This window comes from Solea senegalensis, linkage group LG3 (genome assembly GCF_019176455.1).
Source record: "Solea senegalensis isolate Sse05_10M linkage group LG3, IFAPA_SoseM_1, whole genome shotgun sequence".
Taxonomy (NCBI): Eukaryota; Metazoa; Chordata; class Actinopteri; order Pleuronectiformes; family Soleidae; genus Solea; species Solea senegalensis.
In genome coordinates, this window is record NC_058023.1 from 16452450 (window position 1) to 16478680 (window position 26231).

A 26231-nucleotide genomic window follows, 5' to 3' on the forward strand; every position below is an offset into this window, starting at 1 on the left:
CAGAGGACAGATAAAGAGGAAATGGAGGCGGGCAGCATTTGAAAGGAGGCATGGTTGGGGATTTCCAGTACAGATTCCTATCATGTTATCAATGTGCCAGTGTAAAGCACAATATCACACCAGCTAGTGAGTCTGCGAAGAGGCAGCGTCGGCCAAAGGAAGACTAGCTTTAGAATTCAAAAGGAGAGAATAAAGGAGGGAGATTTTGTGCTCTCTATCCAGGATTTGTATTCTTCTTTTGGGCTTGTTGTTGCTCCGGCTGTATGTGTGTTAGGCTGGCGGAGAAACTGACCCAACTGTAGTGAGCTGAGGGGCCATGTAACTCGCCAACAACTATCAAAACATGGTGAGATGGTGTTATATACTATTTAAGTAGCTCAAAAAAAAAGAAAAGCAGAGCACATTGTGCGGTAGCTAGATTTAATTATCTCTAAATGTCAGTCACATCAGCTTCTGTGTTAGCATGGCTTGTCTAATTCTGATGGCATCTGTGACAGTGCCAGATGGGATGTCTTCCACGTGGCATCCGCTGGGTACTGCTCGCTGTGACACCATTACCATCCTTCCTCAAGCTTTGCCCGTTACGATGCCATTCTTGATTTTATTAGAAAAATGTTGTGGATTATTTAATATTAGATGGTGTTGAGATACTCTGAAAAGCCTGGACATTCAAAAACAAAGGATTTCCCAAAGCTGCGAAGATATTAGTACTACCGTACTGGCCTGTTTTTCCATGGGTACAGGCTACCTGAAGGACAGAGGGAAAAGGAGAAAGAATGTCCCTCCATATTAATGAGGCAGCATTTGTAAAGCGACCTCTGTGGTACCATCTGTTAGAAAAATGGTCTTGCCATACCAGCAGGATTTTTAGCTTCACAAAACAGTTTCTCCTCTACAAGACCAACCACACAGTCTAGAACTGAATAGATGTCTTTTAACCTACCAACCAAAGGGCACCAGCTTTAGAAACCATTCATCTAAGTTAAGTTGCTAATTTTTTTGGTTGAGGCGCTGTGCCAGCATACACCACCACCCCCAAATAGAAAATGGCATCACATGCAGCAATAGGAGACATTTGTATGGCACTTGTGCATGTTTCTTCCTCAAAGCGTGTAGGCAGGAGTGTAAGAGCTCTGACAAATCTCACAATTTTCGATCCAGTCACAACAGGACCAACCTTCATGCTGGGCAATCACAGTGTCAAGTTTGGCACGGGATTTAATGGGCCCAGAAACAATCACGGGGACAAAGGACAGCAGAACGTTTGGCGAGAGTGTCACCCAGTGAGTCTAACGAATAATGAGAATAATAAAAGCAGAGTCTCAGTAAAGAGACGTATTGTTAGAAGAGGAAAGATTGAGACTTTGACAGCCGCAGGAAGGAGGCATGCGGAGAAGGAGACAAGATGAGAGCATGGGTAATGAATCAGAGAAATGAAAGGGTCAGACTGGGACCTAAAATTAAAAATTAAAGTGTCCAAAAAAACTCAAGCACACACAGGGAGAACATGAAAAACTCCACACATAAAGACCCAAAGTGGGATCTGTCAAGCATTGTAAATATGACATTGGTGGGGAAATTAAATCAGCGTCCTTATCTAGCTTGGTGTGAGCCCGGTAACTATTAAAATAAATCGCACAACAAAGACGATAAGTTAAGTGCTGAGACAGGGAAAGAGAAGGGTGTAAAGATGTAAGATGTAAGACAGTGGGTCAGGGATGAAACACGCAGAGACAAAGATGAAGAAAGAGGGTGGGAAGAAAAGACAGAGCAAAGACTTTCATGACGGGTAAAAGAAAAGACAGTAGGGAGGTAGAAGCAGAAGGGACAAGAGGTTCACAGTTGCACCCCAGGGGAAAAAGTAATTAAGTGTTTAACTACCGTGTCAATGCATGTGTCAACTCACATCAGAGGGAGGGGAAGGAAAGACAAGGCAACCGGTCGACACTCAATACATATGTCAACTTATATTATACCGTGAGGTCAGACGAAGGAAATATGTGTAAGGTAGAAAGGGACAGCCGGTACGCTTCCTGCTACCTTGTATTGTGCAGAGTAAATTCAAAAGAAAAGCAGGGAGAAATGGTGAAGAGAAACAAACGCTGTAGGAGGGAGAAGGAGGTCACCAAAAAAAAGGGATGGAAATGAGATGGAAAAACAACATCTGTGAATGGAGGGAAAAGGGGAGACTCAAGAAACAGGAGGGAAAACAGAAGAAGAGATCAGATTAAATTGAGGGAGACAGCCAAACAAGACAGTAAGGAGTGCAGTGAATCAAGACCAAAAATGGAGGACAGGGTAAACGAACAAAAGACATGACATGGGGAAAAGAAAACAAGGGCAGTATAGATGTCAGCCAGAAGAAGAGTTAATTGCTTTGCTGTTGTTCCTTGTCTTTCTCCCTCTCTCTCTTCACTCTCCCACACTCTGTGTCCTAACTTGTCGGGTGTCAGACCACCAGACTTGGTCACAGACAGAGAGAGAGAGAGGGAGAGAGAGAGAGAATAACAGAGGAAGAAAGGAGGCAGCAAGAGAAGAAGAGGAAAAGAAAGATGTGGAAAGGAGGAAATAATTTAAATACTCCTTTACGCCCATCCTAATTTTCCTCTCCCATATTTTCTCCTGGGTGCTAATAATGACTTTGTTTCTGTGTCACCAGCTTGAACAAAGCACTCCCTTGTGGTTTTTCTCCTTGCATCTCACTATGTGTCCTTTTGCAGGGGTTTAACCATAATTAGAGACAAGGAGACAGACACACGCTTTTAGCATGTTAGTCGACTGAGCTCAGTGCCAGGATCTGTAATAACAACAAGACCTAATCAATAAACTCATTTTATTCCAGAACAGTAGTCTGATTTATATGTGATGCACTTTATATTCATGAGCACATACTGCCACTGGAACACTAAGGATAAGTTGAATATGATTTCACGTGTCCAGGATGGGTAGGCACACCATTGAGAAGCATACTTACATGTCCCTATGACAATAGGCATATAAATATGGTTAAAAATGCATAATGCAGTGAGAAGCAAAGCATCAGCATATGAAACATGCATGTGTTTGTGAATGTGTCCAGATCTGCCATGTAGTGAATACGCTGTCGGTCCTTGCAAAAACAACTACAGAGGTGATTCACGATCTCATAAGAGATGGAGAAATGGCTGAGCATCTATAGTGCGAAGGGGACTGGAAGAGAGGGAGGATGAAAACTATAAAATGAGGGCAGATGAGAGGAGGGGGCTAGAGGGGGAGGAGCGGCATAACAAGAAGGCAAGGTGAGAGAAGAGAAGAGAAGAGAAGAGAAGAGAAGAGAAGAGAAGAGAAGAGAAACGCAGTGACCTTGGATGCTGAATAATGGTACGCAGTTATAGCTGTGGTTAATAAAGACATAGGACAATCACTGTGAAAAGGGGGAAAGGCTGGGAGGTCAGGTAGAGCTGCAGTCAGAGAGATTAGCAGCAAGCAGAGCAGAAAGCCGAAACATAGTAAAAAGAAACCGAGAAGGAGAAGAGAGGAGCAGGGAGAACTGAAACGAGTCAGGCGATAAAAGGTGTCAAAGGAAGCAGTTAAAAATGGGACAAAACAACTGTGGATTAAAGTAAAGGAAGAGAATGGAGATTACACAGAGGAGGGAAATGCAGGGCATACTGAGAGAGAGATGAAGGAATGACTAATCAGCAAAAAGATTGAAATCTGTGGCTTGATGGAGGCTTGACTGATGGAGAGAGGATTTTTTTTAAAAAGCTGAAAGAATAAAAACAGGGGAGAACAGAGGATAAAGTGTATGTGTGAGTGTTCAGAATGGTCTCACAGTGCCAGAGACCAATTTATAATTTATTCATAATGCAGCCATATATAAGAAAGAAAATGAGCAAAATATTGTTTATACAAAGCAGTAAAATGTCTTTTCCAGCACTGAATCCAATAAAGCAAGAGTATATTGGCACTATTAATCGAACTGAGACACACTGTATGAAACGACGAAAAGAGAAGGAAAAAAAGCACCATGCTTTAATATGACATTACCTCAACGGAAAAGAAAAGCCATTTAAATATTAGCTTTGTTTCAGAGAAACAAGGTTTAGGCTTAGCATGACTCTCAACAGTGATGGTCAAGACTAGGTCTCTTACAGGACCTACATCAATGAATTTGACGCAGACGGGAAGACTTTTATTCAGAAACAGAGTCTCTTCTTGCAAATTTCATCTGATCCATATGAGTAGAGGAACGTTCTGAGAATGTCTTACTCTTTGGCTGGATAGAAAAATACCTTCACTTTGCCTCATTTTAGGCTACTGCTCTGAAGTTCTGGGCCTTGCAAGGTGGTCAATAACATGTTTTCAAGTAAAGTCATCAGATGTGGGAAATATTTAATGTCAGTGATCTGTTCTAACAAGTTAGATACCAGCATTTTACAGCAGGATGGATTTAACAGCTACACTCGCTTCTTTTAGACCATGTGATTGTTCAACTCCAGCTCCCACTTTCTTATTAACCCAGTGTGTGCTTGTTTTGGATTTTATTGTGACCTGACAGTGTTTTCACTGTTAAACAATATCCTAGGAATATGAATGATATCACAAAACTGACTCAGTGTGTGAATATAGCATATAGACTTGCATTCACTGGAAAGCATGTGCTGGTCAACCAAATAATGAGCGTTTGCCATGGTAACACACACCTGTCCAAAAGCTGCTGTAGAACGCGTTAATTGGCAAATATGTGCCTGTGTTAGAAAGTAATCTATAGTGACCTAATGACAACAGGATAAGGCTGCTTTTAATGAGACTGCCCCAGGTGTCCAGTTACATTGTACTGGGACTTGAAGTATCCCTGCAGAGTACTTATAAAATCATATCGAGCTTGAGCAGGAAATTTGTTTTGGAGGTATTTCTGAGCCAGTATTTGCTATTCAAATCACACTAGATGATTTGTGAGGCAGCTTTCCACTCACTGCTCTCGCAAAAACCATTGCTAATCCTAAATACTGTTATGCTGCAACATCTAATTCATCAATAACTATTCATCTATAATTAATAGTTATGGACATTTTTGATTTTGTTCACTCTTAAGATCTGGAGAATACAGTGAAAATCAACTCTTACAATTGAAGTCTGCCTGTTTGCTTTCCTTGAGTGGAAGTTAGAGTTTTTTGTTTCTCAGCAAACTTGGCATTATTAAATATGTTTTAACCAAATATTCATGTAACACTGATTCACGTCTGTGAGAAGTTACTGATTTCTTTTGTAAAGCTCGCTGAATTTCATATTAGCTGATTACACCCTATTATAAATCTTAGGGAAAACACAAGTAGGCTTAATTACTTCTGTCCTGCATTTTAAGTAGACATAGGTGAAGGGCTGAATCACACACAATGGCATTTATTTAAGTCTGGAAAGGAGCAGAAACAGTTGACAGCGGGTGATAGAGACACAGCACAAATATATATATAGCACAAAAAAGGAGTGAAAATTAGGGGCTGGGAGAGCAAAAAACTAGTATAACAACGAAACACACACTTGTCCACACAAGAGGGTTGGGCAGCAGAGGGTGAAGTCAGACTCATCAGCGACAGACACTTGAGCTGTACTACTCCCTCCCACACGCACACGCTATATTCCAACAGGTCACTTACACAAACTCGCTAATGTGGGGGAAAAAGAAAGGTCCAATGCGTTATTCTAGTAAGTCAAACATCAAACACAGACAATGGAATGCACTGAAGATGAACACATGAATCATATAAAACATGTGCTTCTCCATTGTATTCACCACTGCTCTTCATTGTTTTCGCACCTCTCTCCATCTGTTTGTTAAACTTCACTTTGCTCTTGTGATCCACACAAACACGCACTCATTAAACAGACACACTAACACAGTTGTGATGACACAATGATGTTCCTATATGACTAATAAAATTACCAGCCTCTGCTTTACTGTAACTCAAACCCTAACCGTTGAACCTAAAATGGCCCCCTTTTTCAATTTGAGGCCCCACAAAATGGCTTGACTTTTACAGCTCTCAGGGATTCAAAAATAAGCAGGCACACATACACACCACTCTCCTGCACTCCAAATGAGGAGACAGAGTTCTCTTTTCATGTTCCCTGGGCGCACTCTCCATCAATAGCCTCATTTTCCCTCTCTCCCCTGCTGCAGTATGCACTCCTGTGCTCTTTCCAGCCATCCCATCACCCCACCTGTGCTTCACTTCCACGATTCAAGCCTCTTTAGTTCCACAAATATTTAAAATATTCAGGCTAGACTTTAAGTAACTGCAGATTCATATTCCACAGCACATTATGGGGACAGCGGGTGTGTTTATCTAACCAAACTCTTTTCTTTTCTGCTTCTTTAGAATTCTCCCTTCAACCAGTGACCGCTTCCTGTTGAAAAACTTGGTTTCCGGGGTGGACTACAACCTGTGTGTGCTGGCCATTTTTGATGACACAATAACGTCATTAGCAGCGACAAAAGTTCTGGGCTGTACCACATTCTCCACCAAGGACGTTTACCCAGCATGCCGTTCTCTTCAAGCCCACTTTCTGGGTGGTACACTGACCATCTTGGTCGGTGGCGTTGTTGTGGTCACCTTACTCGTGTTCACTGTGGTGCTTATGGTTCGCCACCGTGTTTGCAATCACGGCGACCACATAATATGTCACAGCAGCAACGCTGAGGTGGGAGGTGGGGCCTGCTGTCAAGGTGGAGGTGTAGGGGGTGGGGACAAAGGGGGAAACAATAGTGGGTGCTATCAATCAAATGGTTCTGGGGACATGATGATGGTGGTCCTGCCCAATGGTCTCCCATCCAAAAGAGGGGAAAAGGACAAGGAAAACAACACGGACAAAGACAAAGAAGCAGCTGATTCTGCTTCCTCTATGCCTCCAAAACTCCCTCCTAAGCCAAGGCCCAAGCCTAAAGTCAACCTGGAACAGTTCCTTTCAGCTGGGGGGGTTGTTTCAACAACAACGGGGACAGGAAGTGAGATGGCATTAGTGGTGAGGCAAAGGAAGCTGGAGAAAATGCCAGCATACACACCTGAAAGTGACAGAGTTCCCCTCTACTACTCCCCTTCCCCTTCATCAACCCTTCCCCGACAGTCACGCTCCAGAGATCGCCCGACACCTCGTCTGGAACGAGAACTGACTAATCGCGCCAGTTTCTCTCTGGCTGCACCGCTGAGAGACTCAGAGCTGTTGGACTGGAGAATAATTCCCAGAGGCAGGGACAAATGGAACTCCTCACAGGCTTATCAGAGTCCTGTGCCCCACCTAAGTTCTGCCCGTGGAACTGTTAGCAAACGGCGGCACTCGCTTGACATGGGTTCATCTGTGGCCCTAGCGACAGATGCCGCGGCAACTGTTGCCAAGCACTACGGCGCCGTAAGTTACGCCAAGCGGCTAAGCGTGATATGGACAAGGCGGAGCCAGTCACTTCATGGAATGCTGGTACAGTGCGCGTCAACGGCGAGCACGGCGTCTTCGACAACCAGTGATGAGGCAGAAGTTGGCGGGGGCCTGGGAGCGCGCTGTGACTTCCAGCGGGGATACATCCATGCTTACAACACCACCAACTCCAACTCCAACACTGGGGTCACTACTGGGAAAGCAGGTGGTCCAAAAGACAAAGGGAGGGAGAGAGGAAAGGATGGAAGGAATGCTGAGGAACTTGAGGAAAGTGTTGTGTAGGGGAAAGTGAAACATTTTTTTTTTTGAAATTCTAAGAGGGATAAAAGGGTCTATGAGTGAAGAATATGACTGGGATCATGATTTAAGGAGGTTAAAGAGGTAAGACAGGGAAATTAAGTGATTGCAGGTGAGGGATGGATAATTGTGAGCTCAAAATTATTATTTCTCACTTGTGCAGCTCCGTGATTTGCCTGGGGGGAAGTCATGAAAAGTGTAGAGGACAAGGGAAAGTGTACCTGAAAGTGAGGTTGAGATTTTTAAAGTGATTCTTTATGCTGACCTGGAGAGAGTTGGGAGGAGAAATTAGTAGGCGAGAGATGCAGGAGTGGGAAAAATGTTAGTTTGTGACTGTTTAAAAATGGGCTGAGCACAAGATGAATCAGTAAGACGCCTAAAAAAAAACGATTGTTCACAATTGAAACAAAAAAAGTGACACAAAAACAAAAAATTTATGGGCAGGGTGTGACAGTTGTGAGGCAAGACAATATGAATGGTGAGAGAAAGGGGGAGATATAATCAAAGAGGGGGAAATCAATAGAGCAACAGAATGAAGGTTATATAGAGGAGATAGAGATGGCTCGCTCAGCATGGCTTCACAGTAAAGCCTATAAACTAATAGAACCAGACTCCTGTTAACACCTAAACTCTCCCAGGCCCCATTCCTCACTACACCACAAGGGTTTATGGTATGGTTGGATCCAAACCTGGAAACAAAACAGCTAATTGGAGAATTACTCATATCTGACAAAAAAGCAACAATGATGAAGATTTTGATGACACGGCCGTGCTTTGCTATCGTGTTTTTAACTCCCAACACTGATTGCCATTAAGATACTTCTTTCCTAACCACAATGAATGTGACTTTTATGTGTCCTCTGTGGCTGGACAATGATTTTGGCTCAACGTGCCTGTGGATTATGGGAGCATAAATACAGCGCCGGGTGAATTGGACATGATCAATCGTTATGGGGTGCGAGGGGCTTGGACATTATTAAAAGAAAGAAAATTGGGATTACACTGGAGTCAATATGGATTACAAAATGGACGGCACAGTGGCGTACGGTGGAACATGAGCATTCTTGAAAGACAAGATCATATTGTACATTGGATAATAATGGACCAAAAGATGAGTGACGCTAATGGAGGCATAAATGTGCATGCACTGATGGATCAGGATGTTGTATGTGTGCATTTTCTTGTGTGCACATATACTGTATGTGAATGTTTGTGAGGGGAAATTCCATCAGTGAGACTGCATCCATCTGGAGTGCTTTCTGGATATGCTGTAAAACATATACATTTAAAAATGTAGGAGAGGAGGTGATCAATACACCCAAAGTGAAATCAAAGTGAAAAGACATTTCCACCGATACCAGAACAAAGCACACTGAGACATGGTCAGACAGCAGGGACCATTGACGGGGATTTGAATTAATTTTCTGTGACTTCAAGCACCTTTGTGACTAAAGGATTCACTTTAAATTCAAACAGTGAATGTTGTCAGAGAGGAACCACTGACAGTACACACTATTGTATTGGAATGACTGAGCTACTGGAACAAGAAGAGACTCTCAAAAACATCTATCAATGAGTAAAAAAAAAATGATCCTGAAAGTTCATATATATAGTATATAAATATATATATATATAAAATGATGTTACATGTCGCACTATGTGTTTCTGTTTTCTGGGGAATGATGTTAGGATCAAATACAAACTATGTGTGATTTTTTGTTTGAAACAAAAAATCTTCATGATTAGAACAGAAAATCTTTATCATAACCAGGCAGAAAAAAAATAAAGGTCAAACAGATACTGAAGAAGCACACACACACACACCGCACAAAACAACAGACACACAAAAATAGATGCCTATAAAACAGAGCCAATTATAAATAATTATGACTTAATGATTATTGTTGTTTTTTCTGTTTTCATTTCATTTTGCCAAAGTCAATATTGTTCTCTGGACTTGATATAAATAATAAAAAGGACACGTATGAAACGCAGACTCATATACACAGGGGAGTGATATGTGTTGTGTGTGTATGTGTGTGTGAGAACTTGTGTGTATGTTAAACATGTTTTTTCACAGAGCAGCACATATGTATGAAAAGTTTAACGTTAATACTCAACGTATTTATAGTCTAACTCATCAAGCACCAACGCTAAAACTAACAATTCAGTTTACTTGTCATACAATAGAAATAGTTGAATTAAATAAACTAATCATAGGGTTTTTTTGATTACTTTAAATTGGGAAAAGAAATGTGGTGATTCACTACTGATGAAACGTATGAGCATATGCAGTTCAAGTGAAGTTGTTCACTTGTCAGTGAGTGGAGTTGATTAGAAGTTAAGTAACCCTTCATGAGGAAATGTAAAAGAGCGACAGAGAAAACATTAAAATGATGAGAAAAACTGTTTCAAACAGAAGCAGACTGATGGAAATGTGTTTGGAAAGAGAGAAATAGGAAAAAGAGCTTCAATGATGACGTTGGGAAACATCAGACTCCAATCATGACTATTTGTTTATTATATCAATCATATCTAATTGTTTGAAAAAGTCTAATGCAAAACATTTCGATGCTATTTTATTTTTACCTACAGATCAGTTAAAAATCAACTGTGTCAACACGAAAACTAATCTACTACGTTTTGTTTTTTTTCTGTTTTTTATCATATTTGCATTTTATTGACACGAAAATTCAAAAACTCCACCCTTGCACTTTCATGTAGTCAACCATGACGTACTTTGGATGATGTCGTCACAGTCCCACCTCTCTCTTGCTCTTGCGTTCCCTGTCTCGTATCTTCGTTGTTGTCGTCATGGCCCCCTCTTGTGTTTGGAGATTGTTTTGTCTGCTCACTTTATGATAACTTTTATTTTCTTTCCTTAGATGCTCTGGTCGCTTCTTCATTCTGTCTCTGGTTCTGTGATTATTCTTTTTCGAATAAAGCTTTATTGAAAAAAACCCAAAACATTTGCATACAGCGCACATGCCGCATGTGCATGCTCAACGCCATCTGGTCCAGTTTTGGTGTAGCAGTGCTACAGCGCCACATTTTAGAGTCGTTTTGGGGGGTTCCGTGTGGAGGAAACGATGCTGAAACGATGCTGTGTTTACGGAAAACCTTTTCAAAATGACAAAGAAAATTTTTTTTTATGCTTCGTTCCGTTTCCATGTGGATAAGGCCTTAATGAGTGACATGAAGTAAGTTTTCCAACTTTTCTTTATCAGTGTCATGGCAGGAACAAGTAAAAAGAGTCATCATCACATAATCACCTACTTCTGAGCTGAAGGGAAATAAGTACTGCAGAGCTGCAGCAACAGCATTAACCATTTTTTTACAATGCAGATAATAATTTAGTTGAATACCTGAAGTAGCTTATGAGGAAATAATGTCTAGCAGCAGCAGCAGCAAAGAAAGAGTCAGGAAGAGAGATGTGACAATGTTGACACACGTATAGACAAATGGATGATGATGAGCCATGGCCGATGTGCTTTTGCAAATGTGTGTGACAGAGAGAGAACAAACACAATGTGCTGTGAGTGTGTGCGCAATTGTGTTATTTCTGTCACGTAAGTACTTTGCCACAATCTATTAGCAGGCAGATAAAAGATCCTTTAACCACAGGGGGATCAAATGAGCCCCTGTAAGTAAGTGTGTGTGTATGAGAGAGAGAGAGAGAGAGAGAGAGAGAGAGAGAGAGAGAGTTGATGCTGTTTTGCCTTTTGAGCTCCAGACACCAGACATAGCCTGAGTGGTAGACAATGTTCTAAATTGAGACAATCAACAGTGACATGAGGGAATAAAAAGGCAGAAAAGTGTGTGTGTGTGTGTCTCAGACATTAGGTTAGAGGGCAATTTGATATCATACACGTAAGTAGCCAAATTAATAGCAACAGTCACCTTTGAGACGGACGGAGACATTACATGCGGTGCAGAATATCAGCCATCGCTCTGTCGAATATTGCACAACGTTCAGTATGCAAATTCACTGAAGTACTTTTACATAACATAACACAAGAAGACCTGCACGTTTCCGTATGAACATGGGCTTGTAAAAAAGGGCCACGCCTACTATTAGCCAAACATCCTTTGACAGTGGCAGTCATGACCATGGTACGATGCGAGTAGCGGTTGACTCAGGATGCATCACGACTGAGCCAACGTGCACTAAAAAACAGCTGCACCAGACCTGCAGCGTAGCTTGGTGACGACTCAAACCAGCTACGTACTACAGTCATATATCAGGTATCGAGACTGTCCCATCCAAATTATTACAAACCAGGATATGTCCATGGCAATTATGTCGACGTGTCACCAGTGCAGAATCGGACATTATTGGATGAACGCTTGTGATGAACATGTTTGAGCAGCAAACTGGATGAAAAATACACACTGAACAGACCTCAGTGTTGAAAGAGAATCACAGTGCTCCTTTCACGCGTGACTGGTTTACGGTTAACTTTTTTTTAAGCTTAACTATAGAGCTCTGGTAGCTAACAGCACACAACAAAGGTAATGCCCTCTCACTGACCATCTCTATAGACAGGTATACAAGAAAACACATAAACCAGGCAATATGTCAGACAACTAATTCCATTTTATTTAAAAGTGAAGATGGATAGATGCAGGGGAGAATCACTGCTGTGAAACATGCTCACACCAGACCAGAACAAGACGATGAGAACCCACAAGAAACGGATTTCATGGTTAACTCTTGGTAAATCATGGACTCAGGCTAGATTTACCAAGAGCTGAGAGAGTATGCACTGTTAAACAAGAAGTTGAAGATGTCAGGATACTGCAAGATGTCCTCTCCACAATCTCGTCAAAAAAGCATGCATTATAAGGATCAGATATATCCAGTCGGTGAAGTTTTGCGATATACCGGTCGATCACCATGGATTTAAAGTGCACGGTGAACTCTGTCGGGTTGAATCTATTGAATCTTCCATTTTAGGCTGCCAACATGGCGGTTAATAGAAACGAAGAGTCATGTGACTGAGCTCTTTAAGAATGTAAAATCAGAAAGATGTAACCATTATAACATGTGTTTATGTCATTTCATGATGTCACTGGGATTCAAGCGCATAGTAGATAACTTTTATATTAAATTAAAAGATTTTACTTTTACAGTTTTGCCTGGATGATGATTTTTAGCAATGCTGTTATCTTAGGTTTACAGCTTCGGTTCTCCACATCCATGCGTGAGCTAAATGAAGCATCTATATGACTGTAGCTACTCAATGAGTAACTCAATAATGGTAATGTAGTGCCATTTAGAACGAATATTTCATTATAATGTCTTGTCTGAAGATTCGAGATTCAACATGGTTACAGTGTCTATAACCACCAGACATTAATCTCTGTTTCTTTCAAGTATTTAATTACTTTTTCTATTTGCATTACGGTTAACAAGGCTTAGGGGAAATGAGGCATGAATGATGACTACAAATTGTCTGCGGAGCTGATGATGAAGGTTGATGGCTACACAATGTTGCCATTCAGCATATTCTCATTGGCAAGAGAAACAGGAGCCCTTTGGAATTGGCAGGTTTTATGAAAAGCACAATGTTCTGAAACCAAGAGAACACCGTTTAACATTCATGGTAAAAAAGGACGTGATTAACTCACATATTTGGTGGAGCAGTGAACCACATTTGCTACATATATGCTACAATCTTAAACAAGCCCTCCCACTAGTTGTGAATGGGAATGTCTTCTGATCAGAGGTCTCTCAGATGTTTCTTAGATGTAAACATCTGTCATTCTAATTTCACAATATCTCTTTTTGAGATATGACTTAGGGTCTGGACTTAACAAAAGTTGGATTCTTCAGTTGGCTAGTAACCACTCTGACATTATCCTGTACGATGTTTTGGTATATTTAGGGAATTCCATTTTCCCTATGACGATGGTGGTGTGTCCAGCAAAACTGACCAAAACACTTACAATATTGTTTCTATTTTGGTATTCAGTTCCCTTTTGAACTAAACTTAAATGCCCTGTCTTCTTCATTGACGCCTTTCTCTGCACACTGATTTTTACATGTAATAGACTCATGATCTTCAATGAAGCTGAAACTATAACTAGTTTTAATGATGTATTCTAAATAAACAAAAAACATTCTGTTAATCAGCATTATACGGATATTATGGCATTCAGACTATGCTTGGTAACATTAAATGGGACTAAGAATGGAATATACTTTAGTAAATAAGTGAAATATTTTACCTACACATTACACTTGAAATTCTTTTCTGAAGGTCAGTGGAAGTAAAGGCAGACAAAGGCTGTGTCTCCTTTTCAGCACAACTTCTTCACCACGTTGAGCTTGAATGGAGTATGTCAATTACTTCGTAGTGAACTCGGTATGGTATTGAAAAGCTGACAGAGAAAAAACAAATAGGATGAGGAGATAGAAGTAGCAGAGGAGAGGTTAGGATTGATTGGAGACAGAAGGGTCAGGAGAAGGACAGGAAGTGAGATAAGAGTAGGAGGGACAGATCAATGGTGGAAGTGAGGAAGACACGAGAGCTCTTTATTTATCCTATAGACAGACTAATTTACATTACACTAATGCCAGTGCTATCTACGTAACTGGAGTCTACTGGCTAAGGTTGACTCCAGAGTTGAATGTTTGTCACAAAGCCACACAGCCATTTGTTTCCCTCCAGACTCTTGTAAGCATTCAGTGACTCTCTGAAGATGAAGGGAGTCAGGAAGTTGAAGACGTCAGGATACTGCAGGTCTGGAATAATGCCTGTTTCCAAACTCGTAAAAAGCATGTTGGGTGAATTGTAAGGACCAGATATATTCAGTTCAAGTTTTGCGATATATCAATTGATCTCTGTGGATTTAAAGTGCACAGTGAAAACTCTGACAGATTGAATCCAGCACTGGTCCCATTCACTTTTGCAGCATCTTAGGCTGCTAACTTGGCAGTGTATAAAATCCGAGTCACATGACCTCGGTTGATTTTTTGAAAGACCACAGCAGCAGGGGAGAGGGAAAAACGTAATGTTTTGATTGAATACAGATAAGCACCTTTTCCCTTTATCTTGTTCTACTGACGGATCAAACCAAAAGTGGTACCATCAGGTACCAACGTTTGCTGGGAAGACATTTTTTTTTTAATGAATAATAGTGATAGCATGGGTTTGAAACACACAGCGAAACAGTCTCAGATTGAGTGTGATCGATATCGCCATGGTAGCATAGTTAATTGAATGCCGACATGCTACACGGGGCATCTTTAAAGAAACAGATGCAGGAAGAGATATACAACAAAGAGATGGCAGGAGAGAGAAAGGAAACCCAAAGGAGGAGAGACAACTCTCAGAGTCTCTGCTAAGGCTTTACCTTCATGCATCATTTCCTCTCTTTTTTTTAACCTCCAGCTCATGTAATTTGCTCTCTCTTTCACCTCCACTGATTCACATTCAATCCTTTGTTCAGTGTATTCACTCCTAATCTCCACATCTCTCTGACCTTTCCACACTTGTGTCTGTTTACGTTTGCCAGTTCACTCTTTCTTTCAATATATTCTGAGGTGAGAAAATATTCTTTGCTCTGTGTCAGCATCCCTTTAAGAATATTAACCTTCTTCTTTTCAAGTCCTTTCCTCCCTTCATCTTATTTTTCTCTGTCATGTGCGTCTTAAGGGTGACTCCTACATTATTACTGCAGCTGTTGTCTTTTCTCTTTTTACCTCTCTGCCCTTGTCCCCCTCCATTTCATTTTTGCTTAATTATTTTGAATCCATCTTCCATTGCTTTAACTGTCTAATAAAATGGTTTACCATGACCTCTGAGTCTGACTGCAATTATCTGATGAATATGTATCTAAAGTACACAATGAGTGATGGTTAATGTGAAGTAAAAAGCTATTCATCTTCAAAAACAGGGGCCTTCTAATGAATAATGTCTATGGCCTTATAATTAACTGATATTCTCAATTTTAACGAAAGGACATAATTTTTAAAGGGATAAAAAAAAGCATTGCATTGTCTCTCTCCTTCAGCTTGTGCTGTTATTCTCTCTTTTCCCTCCTACTGCCTACTTCCCAATTCAGCCATATACAAGAACCTTTTAGGAACATGCTTAACTTCACTACATTCTGTTGCCTGAAAGAATAACCTTTCCCCCTTTTATCTGTTCTTTTCATAGTTCTAGAGCCTGTTGTGTGTCACAAGGGGGGACAAATGACTTATATTCATGATTCCTTTGAGCAGCTCCGATATGGGGTTTGGGGACCAATATATTTGTTCCAAAAAACACTCAGTCTGTCAAGTGCTGTTAAATTATACATGGCAGGGGAGTCCTGAGCAGTGTAGGATAGCTAAATGTTTTAGCTACTGAGGTACATGACGTGACACAGGCTGAAAAGAGAAGTTCAGGGTGTACTTTGGTACTTTTGGTCTACTGTTGAAAGAGTATGAACAGGACAAGGAAGGTTTAATTCAGGCATGTCCAAAGTCCAGCCTGCGGGCCAATCAGGGCCAGATTTTGTACAGCCCGTAGCTTCTGTTTTATAATGTATTATTTAAGGCCAGGATCAGACTGGGACAGGAAATCAGCTCCAGTCACATGGCTTCCCCATTAGCTCAGTTGGTAAGGAGTTGCACTTTGAAGACAGTGTCCTGGCCAGTCGTGACAGCAATCTCCTATTATCTTATTATGACATCTGACTCGGACAATTTTTTCATTTGTTCACTCCTGTGTGGCTAAGATTTGGTTGCACTTCCATTTAAAATGATAATTGTGAGGAAAATAAAATGATTAAATAGTAAGCAACTTTTACTAACTTTTACAAAAAGAAAAGAAAAATAATCTTTACAAAGCTGGCCCTGGAGTTTAGACACCCCTGGTCTAATTCATGGCATGTCTACAACAATGAAATCTTGCTTGCAGCACACAAACCATCAAAGTCCATCATATGTTATAAGATAATAGGTTTAATTATGTCTATTGGAATAGAACTATCTGGCAAAAAATAAAAAAAACATGAAAATGTTTTTACGTCAGTTGGCAACAAGGTTCAAGACTCAAGCAAATCAAACCAAACAAAAACTACAGTAAAAACATACTCTGTGTTTGTTACTGTAAAGTACAAACTTTCCCTATGCCCAGATGTTCATAGGGTGAGGTCATGACAACAATAACTGCTTTATGTTACATGTTGATTTGTTATGGATACATGAAGATTGTCAGATTAAGGCGTTTTGAGTTCTCAATATACCCCACAGCTCAAGGGCAAGTTCTTTTGACTGTAAAATGTATTATTATCAATATATATATTTCTCTTCTTTGTTTGCATGGTGTGATTTTTGCCTGTCCTGCTTTTACCTCTGTCTTTGCAGGGCCTCTCCAGCTTATCATTACCACTCTCAACATTCCACCCACTGCCCATTTCTTCTCCTTTTCCCCTAGAAAAAGGAATGAAAGGAGAGCTTCCTACCCTCTTTTCATAATTTTTCACTCCTCGTTCCTTCTTTTTATCCATGGTGTGGCAACGCTACCACCTACTCCTCCAACTCATCATCCCTGCGGACTTCCTCCAGCCTCCTGATCAGAAGGAGGGTGTGAAATCTTGTAGCTCTTCTCATGTTGAGATGTTCCACTGTGTCTTTTTTTGAGAGGGTGCCGGTAGGAGATGATGATGTATGTGCACATGTGTGAGAGGCAACGGCAGAGAAAGAGAAACAGATACAGTGGGATGTCATCTGTTATAGGCTATCTGTTCTGTTTTGTAGAGAGCAAGCAACAGGGGAGAACGGGAAAAGGGAGTGAGAAGGGGAAGCAGAAGGGTTGAGAAAGAGCAACAGAAATGTCAGGAAAAGATCTGATATACTGGGTGGTAGCGGAAAGAGAATATATACTTTATGATTTTATTTTTATATAAATGGATGGATGGATGGGGGATAAAGCCAGTTTGGTAATGAGGGAGTTTGAAAGTATTTTGGAATACTTGGCTGCTCTTTGGACAGCTGAGATAACAAATGTGGTGGGTTTGCCAAACTCAAATTAAAGCACAGGGGAAAGTGGAATATGGCACACTGATAAGATCACAAGTCTTCAGGAGGAATGAGTGACAAATGGTTTGCATGGTGAAGAAAAACCTTGTTACAGCAAATTGAGGTGGATATGTTCCTCGTCACCCATCAAAGGAAATCTTTATGACCATAAGATCAGAGGATTTAACACCACAAGCAAAAAGACACAAGAGCACAGAGCTCTATGGACTGATGCAACAACTGATGCTGACAGAAGCAGATTAAGGCAGAGGTTTGCAGGAGTATTACGTGTCCTCAAATTTCGCCAAAATATAAAATCTGTTGACAACATTTCATCATTCAGCAGGACACATCAAACCAAAGCTCAGCACACTTGTAGAGCAACCCGAGAGCTTTTAACCGTGTTTCCATCAGGATACAGTTCGGTTTGGTACAGTAAAGCCGTCGGTCAGGCTCGCGTTTCAACTGAGCACAGAACCTTTACTTGGTAGGCGGGGTGTGCCCAACGGTCGTGTCAGCGAGATACGTAACGTGACGCTGTACCGGTGTGCCGACAACAAACAGTGACATTGAACGCAACATAACAGACAATACAGACAATACCATAAGTGTGGTATATATAACGTACAGGCAAATAAAATTGACCGAGGTCCACCAGGTACAATGCCCCAGACAGTGTAGGGAATGAATTCATTTTAAGGCACTAAGTGTGTGATATAAGAACACATTTTTACAGCCACTGGAAGTCTCAGCTGAGCTGTAATTGGGACTGAACGTGGATCTTTCAGCTTTGCAGTTGACAGCCCCCATAAGCAATTAAAGCCCAAGTCTTTATCTGCCCATAAACACCAATACTATTACTATTAATATTCATACTGATTTAGTGCTGGTAGATATGTCGGACCTTGGCGAGTTGTTTTGATGATGGTGCTGAATGTGCCAGTCTTCACTTAGCGGAGCCTCATGAAACATATTCATCAGCATCCTGAGTGCGTGTTATCAAATGGTTGCAGGGAAAAGTACCATGGGACACAATCAGGACTCTCTTAAGGCTCACCATTGATTTGTTTCGGCCCAGAGGAGGCCGTCCTCGGGCAATCATTTATATTTAGCTGAATCATGGTTTTTGCTGAAGGAAAACTTTAAGAATTTTAATGAAAACTGGAGTATTTCTGACTGCAAGCTGAGACAATGTGATGTCACACTGGACATTACACAACTATGTTTGGAGAAAAGCAACAATATCATACATTTATTAATTCATTGTCTATGGCTTTATCGCGACGCCACAGGATTCAATACTAACTGACGTAGGACGAAAGGCGGGACAGGTCACCAGTCCATCGCAGGGCAAACACACAGACGAATAATCATTCACTCTCATATTCACACCTACAGTCAATTAGGGTGTCCAATTAACCTCTGCATGTTTTTGGACTGTGGGGGGAAACCGGATTATCCAAAGAAAACCCACAAACACATGCAAAGAACATGCAAACTCCACACAGAAAGGTTTGGCAACCTTCATGCTGTGATGCAACAGCGCTAACCACGTGTGCCAAAAGAAGATAAAGTTGGTTGTTTAAGATCCAAGAGTTGTTGAACAGAATGTAAAGTACAAGTGAAATACTAAAGCTTTAATAATGTCCCACTGTTTCCAGGCACCAGCACAACAATACTGAAGAAAAATATATTTTCATGAAAAATTCAGAGTTTTGTCAGATATAGGGACATCAGATTCACAGTGGTGCTTTGAGCACTCTCCTCAAGAAATCACTTCCTACAAAGAAGAATTTACAGTGCTAAGAAAAAATACAAATCATCTTGGAGCTTGCATAGTTTGTCTTTTAGACAGTAGGAAACTACAAGTTATGCTTTCATTAGCCAAAACATATACACATATTCAACACAATTAAAGAAAGTTTTGTGTAAAAAAAATAAAAAGTTGTTAAACCCTCTGAAAAAACAAAAACATACGGCAGAACATTTTATATTCAAAAACATCTGTTTCCTGAAAGACCTCTACTTCTTTCAAAAAAAATAAAAAATAAATCATAAATCACTATTTGGGCCCACTCATTGTTGTAAAAGATTTTCAGATCTCTGGCTTTATTTTGGAGAAAAATGACACCAGCCTCCAGTAACAATTTGCTCAAATCATTGGGCTGAAAAGTGAATCACACAGTCAGTTTTGCAATGACCTTATGGAGGTTTTCATACAAAAAGGTTTCATGCGAAACAGACCCAAATACTAGTTCAAGAACTTGTGGTTTAGGTCAGTCACATGCATGAACATGCTGATTATCCCCTAAAGCCTCACTCAGTAAGAGGTGAGATTTAATCACAGTCCAATTGTTAGTCACGACTTTTATGAAGTTTGGAAGTGAAAAACAGATGTCACAGCTTACTCCAGTCTGTGCATCTGGGTACAAGTGTTGTCACACTTGGAGGAAAGAAATGACTTTTCATGTTGGTGAGTCAACATCGCATTTTTAACAAACGCGAGGCAACACGTGGCGAGATTTTACAGTAGCATGTCACTTGCCTGCTGGTCTACTGCTTGTAATCCCATGATTAATAGTGCAAGGCACAAACTGCAGTGAACTGTAGGTCATTAAACATCTGCAGTGTTTTACTGTGTGCTATGAAGAATGCACTTTCACCTTCTGGGATTTGCTACCCACCAACTGTTGCTTTCTGTGAACTCTATACTGCTGAATTTGAACATTAGCATTTGACTAAATAATGTATAATTGAACCTTCCAAACACACAGATGGCTACTCATATCTGTATAGACAATGGACATAGTCTTCAGGGTGTTCAAAGAGCAATTCAACAAAACGACCCATATAGAGTAACTGACGTTACATTAATTGACGAGTGGGACCATTCTCCTGCAATTAGGCTCTATCTATTTTTCTTTGTCGTTTTGAAAAAGTTTTTTGTAAACACGGCATTGTTCCAAATAAAAGAAGGGGAAGACGCCGACAATGAAGAGAAGCGAGTGCAGGAGAGATGTGAGATAATGACAATTGTTTTCCCCATGTAACATATTGGTTGAACATACAAGAAGCCAAGGTCGACGTTTTGAGATTTTCCCACATTTTTTCAACCACCAGAGTCGTCTTCTGGTGGCTAACTGCTACTTCTGCCCTACTTGCTGGGCTTCATTACTCAAACAGGAAGATTAAGTCTATTTTCATATACAGTTTGTAATGTTATCAAAACGAAGTCAGTCTACCTACACCTCAACATTTTCATAATAAAAATGTAATGAATGGTAAGACTAAAACACAGAAACAACTGAAACAAATAAAAAAGGGACAACAAAACATGTTACTCCAGTGAGTGATAGGACAATAAGAATAAGAAAAATGAAGAACAGCAGGCAGTGTGATATTTTGTAATTCCACAGCTCCTTTATCTGTGCATAAACAGCCATCATTAGTTAAACTGTATTTTAAATAGAACAGTCCCCATCAGTGCCACCAACACAGTGTTGCACACCACCTAAAAGTCACTGCTTGACCAATCTCATTACACAGTCCACTACTGTGCTGGGATGCTCATTGTCATCTAAAAAGTCCTGACTGAACATAATTTCCCCCTTAAAGAGCCTCAAAGGGAAGAACAAAAAGAACATTTGTTCTGAGGGCCTTCAAATTTGTCTTTATTACCGTGATTCCACAAAGCCCAGGACATCTGTGTGGCCTGCTATGTGGCAACAAGGGCTGAATGTGCACAAGATGGACAGTGACTACAATCTATTGAAGAAAATCAATATCTTTAACAATACTATGTTGAATATAATATTCAACATAGTATGATATTTGTCTGTAATATTGTGACATATTAGTGTTTAGCCATCTTTCCACTGAGTGGAACAGTCTGGTTTGGTACAGTAGAGTGTGTATTTTTTGCTTTTCCATTAGGAATAGTTCCAACATAACCAGCCCCAACCATTGCATTCTTTGGCACCCTAACCTATGGGCAAGCTCTATATCTCACTAGCATGGCAATCAGGCTCAGCCTACACCCAGCCTACCAAAGAAAGGTACTGTTCTCTGTCAAAATACAAGCCTGACCCAGGGCTTTATACACACATGTTATTAACAGCATCATTGTTTAAAATATCTGAAATGACTCAGACTGATAATGGTATCGACAGGTACTGGAGTATTGAATAAGTGGTATCATGCCATCCCTCGTCCAATTCACATGTTTCTGATAATTAGTCCAGAAAAGCCTTAAAAAATACCGCTACACATTTCAAACTATTTTAAAAAATAAAATAAAATGTATTGAATATCTCATTAAGCTGAGCATATTGTTATGACCATAGAAAAATTCAATATTCTGTGACAGTTTTGATCAGTATTATTTATCCCTACTTAACATAATTCACAGAAAGTTGACTTTGGTGAGTATTTTTTCGATATACATTAACACAGACATTATTGTAGGACCTGAAGCAGAACAAAGGCAAGAGAATCACAAAAGCTATAGTGGCAAAATGAGCTGGAAAGGTCACACACTGTACATTTTCTCACCTCTTTTGCAACACCTTAACAGCTTAAGAGAAACTGGATCGAGACTGGATCAATGTGAAAGTCATGTGTTCATTAGTATGATGTAGACAGTGTGATGTTAAATGGAAACCAGATGTGTTTTGCAAACAGCTGCGGTGACGGAGAGAAAAAAGAAAAGAGAATGCTGTTAATGCTCGTCTTCATCTTCATTGCGGCCGCCCCCCCACCATCCAGCGTATTGCTCTCTCGAGTTCAGCGTATTTGTTTTCCCACTGAGCATTAGGCTCAAATTCATTGTGTACTTAAAGTCTAACCTCTTTTATCTTCACATACACACTCACATAAGCACACCCTGTTATTTGGATTTTTGGAAATAAAAAGTGGATCATCCCAACAATCCTTTGCTTGTTAAATTGCCTCAACGCTATTTATGCATATTCTTTCACTCAGCCTCTCACTAACTTAATTTTTCTTCCATATGTGGCGAGCTACAGAGTGAAATACTAACAACTAATTCAATTTTACCACAGGAAAACACCCATGCTAAATCCATCATTATTTCCTATCAGAACTTAAACAACCGCAGGCCCTCTTTTCTTTTTTAAGTTCAACATTAAATACCTAAACAAAACACACAGTTATCAGCATTTTTGATGTTTGTGGTGAGAAGTGGTTGAGATTCTGAACCTCACTGTAAATGAATGAATCCCAACCCCAACACCTGTGTAAGGGCAAATCCTAATCAAACGCATCAGGAATTAGAGAAGGTTCTCTTAGAGAAAGTCCTTTCCTTCCCAGTGTGTTAGTCTTGTGCTGGGTTTTGTGTGTCCAAAAACATTGTATAATCTGATTTAGAATAGCTTTTGGATTAATAGCACATACCTCAATTCCAGCATTGTTTTAACATTTACCGTGTGATTTTAATTATAACGTATCAATGGAATTTAAATATTCCATTTTTAGTCTCCTGACAGGAGAACAAAGAACTTATGCAATTATCTCAGTGTGAACGATTTCAGTTCTTTGACAGACAGCTAAATGACAGCTTCTGCAAATATGAAACCCTCAGACCATTTGGGGATTTTGTATTTTAGGTATTTGCCTGATACTCTCAATCCACAGGCACTTTGAGTGTTGAGAGTGAGTTCCAGTTCCTTGATAACTGACATGAGGAGTATGTGAAAGGAGGACATTAAAAAATATATATGTTAAGAACAAATTAGTTTTTGCCTTTTGTGCTGAGTCATTGTGGGCCTACAGGCTTTGAATGCAGGAAAGGCCTGAAATTCATAATTGTAAATAGTCCTATACCACACACTGTGACACACACGCATATTTCCTTTAATGCAGCTGCTTCCTGAAGGCTGTGAGGAAATACACCAACTTTCAGCAAATAACTTCTTTGATCGAGGGCCTGCTGTGTGAAATTCAGACTGGTACTTGTTTTCCTCCACTAAAAGCAGCTTATTGCACAGCAGGCAACACAAAACCACAGCAAATATACTGTACACTAAAGGACCATTTTTGCCAGAGGTGAATGTCTGGTGTCATCTGGTGACCCATTATCAGCAACATTTTTCCCTTTGTGCCAAAGAAATGCAACAAATAAACTTTGAACTTTGTATTGACGGAGCTGCCTAGACATTTGTTGACAGACTGTTGAGTTAGTTGAGCATTTTCATATTCCCACTGTATTTTGAAAGCATACTGAAGTTCAACTTTACATTTCAGACTGAATTGGCAGCAAAGATATCAGCAGTTTGTGTTGTTAAGTTAATAATGCTGTCTCAAGAGGTCGCTAAGAGGGCTTTAGACTTTAACCTTGCTATTTTCCTTCTTTCTCTAAGCCCAGATCAATCTATACTAGTAGTCTAGACTTTCAGATGAAATTGTTCTCTGAAAAGCTTGAAGTAGACAGCTGCAAAGCTATGACCTCCACCTGTCTTTTAGCTGTAGAGAGCCTCAACAAGGTCTAAAAAGGGCGAGGTTATTTTTACAGCCAAGAAGAACTTTACGCAAAGTATTGGCTCAAAAATTACACCAAAAAACTTCACTTTCTCCTTTTTTGTCTCATTTTTGGTCAATTGTAGAGCGAGACTGAACTACCCTATAATTTCCCCCAAAGTGTGTACATGTATGCTTAAATGTGTGCATGCGCGCTGTAATTTGCAAGGAGGCTAATTGTGCCTTCTTAATTGTGCTGTCAAGAGTAGAAAGGAGCGCAACGAAGACCGAACAGAAAGAGAGAAGGACATGGTCAGAGTGGAAACAGAGATGATACAGAATGTATTGATGAACTGTGCTGAACAGTTAGCAAAGCATGCATCATTTAGTCTTGCAAGCTAAACAGACACTTTGACACTATGGGAATGCAGGCTTGTAATGGAATTTTATATTAGCGGGAGCACAGTGAGAGCAGATGTACCTCAGGCTCAGTCTGGGAGGAAAAACTTTAACATTGAAACTGTCAGTGCTACTAGGTTGCCAGATGCTGCTGCGGAAACAAGAAAAGCATGCTGCCAAATAATGAGCAGAACTTATAAGGGGATGTGTGATGGCAATTTCCATGCAAAATTAAACTCTGTTTCCAGTATTTCTGCAGAATTTATGCTGTTTAAGAGCAAAACTGGCCGTTCTAACAGATATGATTTGTCACCAAAGTTTGCATGCATTTTTCATCTATTCATTGTCTCCTGCTTTATCCTCCACGTGAGGGTCACATGGGGCTGGAACCAATCCCAGCTGACACAGGGCAAAAGGCGGGGTCATAATGTGGGCAGTTCACCAGTCCATCACAGGGCAAACATACAGAAACAAACCATGCACTCACACAATCACACCTACGGTCAAGTGTCCAATTCACCACTGCATGTTTTTGGACTGTGGGAGGAAACCAGAGAACACACAGGGGGAAAAAGAATGCCCAGACCTGGATGCAAACCAGCAATCTTTTTGCTGTGAAGCAACAGTGCTTGCCATGTGCTCCACCGTGTGGCCCCTCAAAGCAATTTTGAGACATTTGAAAAAAAATAAAAAAAAATAACAGATGCATTCACAGGTGGGGTCATCACTTTTTACTGCATGTACCAATAAACTACATTTAATGCTAGCCCCGAGATGAACCGTTTTCAAACATTTCATTCTTTGTGAGCGTAAATAGAGAAACCAAGTGACCAGCTGGTGGAGAGAGAAATCGAGTTCTGTGTTGCATTAAGCACATTTAATTAGACGGGGAAACGTCGAAAAGAGGAAATAATTCAGACTTCTGGGAAATAGCTGTAAGACAGATGCATGCTGGCCAACACAGTTCAAGTTGTATTGCAAGGATTAGGCTGCTGCAAAGACATTTTCTGTCCACGATGTGAGAAATATAGTTAGCACACAGATGAAAGTGACAGGGAAGACTGCTTCTCAAAAAGGTTGGGTCTCACTGATCACATTTCCTTTCAAATGTCAAAACTGCTCTATGCTGAATAACTCTTCACTTAAAAATAGAGAGGATAAACTAAAACCAGTTGCTGACAGTGTTGATTTTTGATTATTTTTATTATTGCATCATACATAGACAAATGATAAAGAAATTGATAAATGAAACTGAAACATCCATTTCATTCTGTGGTCATCAGTGCACCAGAATAGTTATGGCTTTTGAGAATAAATATCGTTCAGTAAAGGTGTGACACATTCTCAATCTGCATAATTTGCACATAATCGGTTTTCTTCATGAACATTTCTAAATCTGCCAAATTCAAGGCAAGGGGAAGGATTCCTGTCATCAGCTGAGCATCAAAGGGCCACTGACTTCTTAATAAGGCTAAAACAATTACTCAATGAATCGATCATCAATCAATTACTTAAGTGATCAGTGGGTAATCAGAGGGTTTTATTAAAGTTTATTTACTCATTCAAGAAATCAAACATCATTTTGTTTTGTCCACAAAACAAGACATTTGACAAGCGATCATTGCCAGCATTTATC

The 26231-nt window shown here is 40.3% G+C and overlaps 2 protein-coding genes across 2 annotated transcripts in view; one reads left to right on the forward strand and one right to left on the reverse strand.

Moving 5' to 3' along the window:
- Nucleotides 1-9716, forward strand: part of LOC122766697 (leucine-rich repeat and fibronectin type-III domain-containing protein 4) — a 34374-nt gene extending 24658 nt beyond the window's left edge. The window contains exon 7 of the mRNA XM_044021771.1: nucleotides 6363-9716. Within this exon, the coding sequence (XP_043877706.1) occupies nucleotides 6363-7695 (1333 nt within the window). The 3' untranslated portion in view covers nucleotides 7696-9716. The remainder of the gene's footprint in view (nucleotides 1-6362) is intronic.
- Nucleotides 1-26231, reverse strand: part of LOC122766696 (pyruvate carboxylase, mitochondrial-like) — a 329387-nt gene that overhangs the window by 131329 nt on the left and 171827 nt on the right. The gene's annotated exons all lie outside the window — the stretch shown is intronic.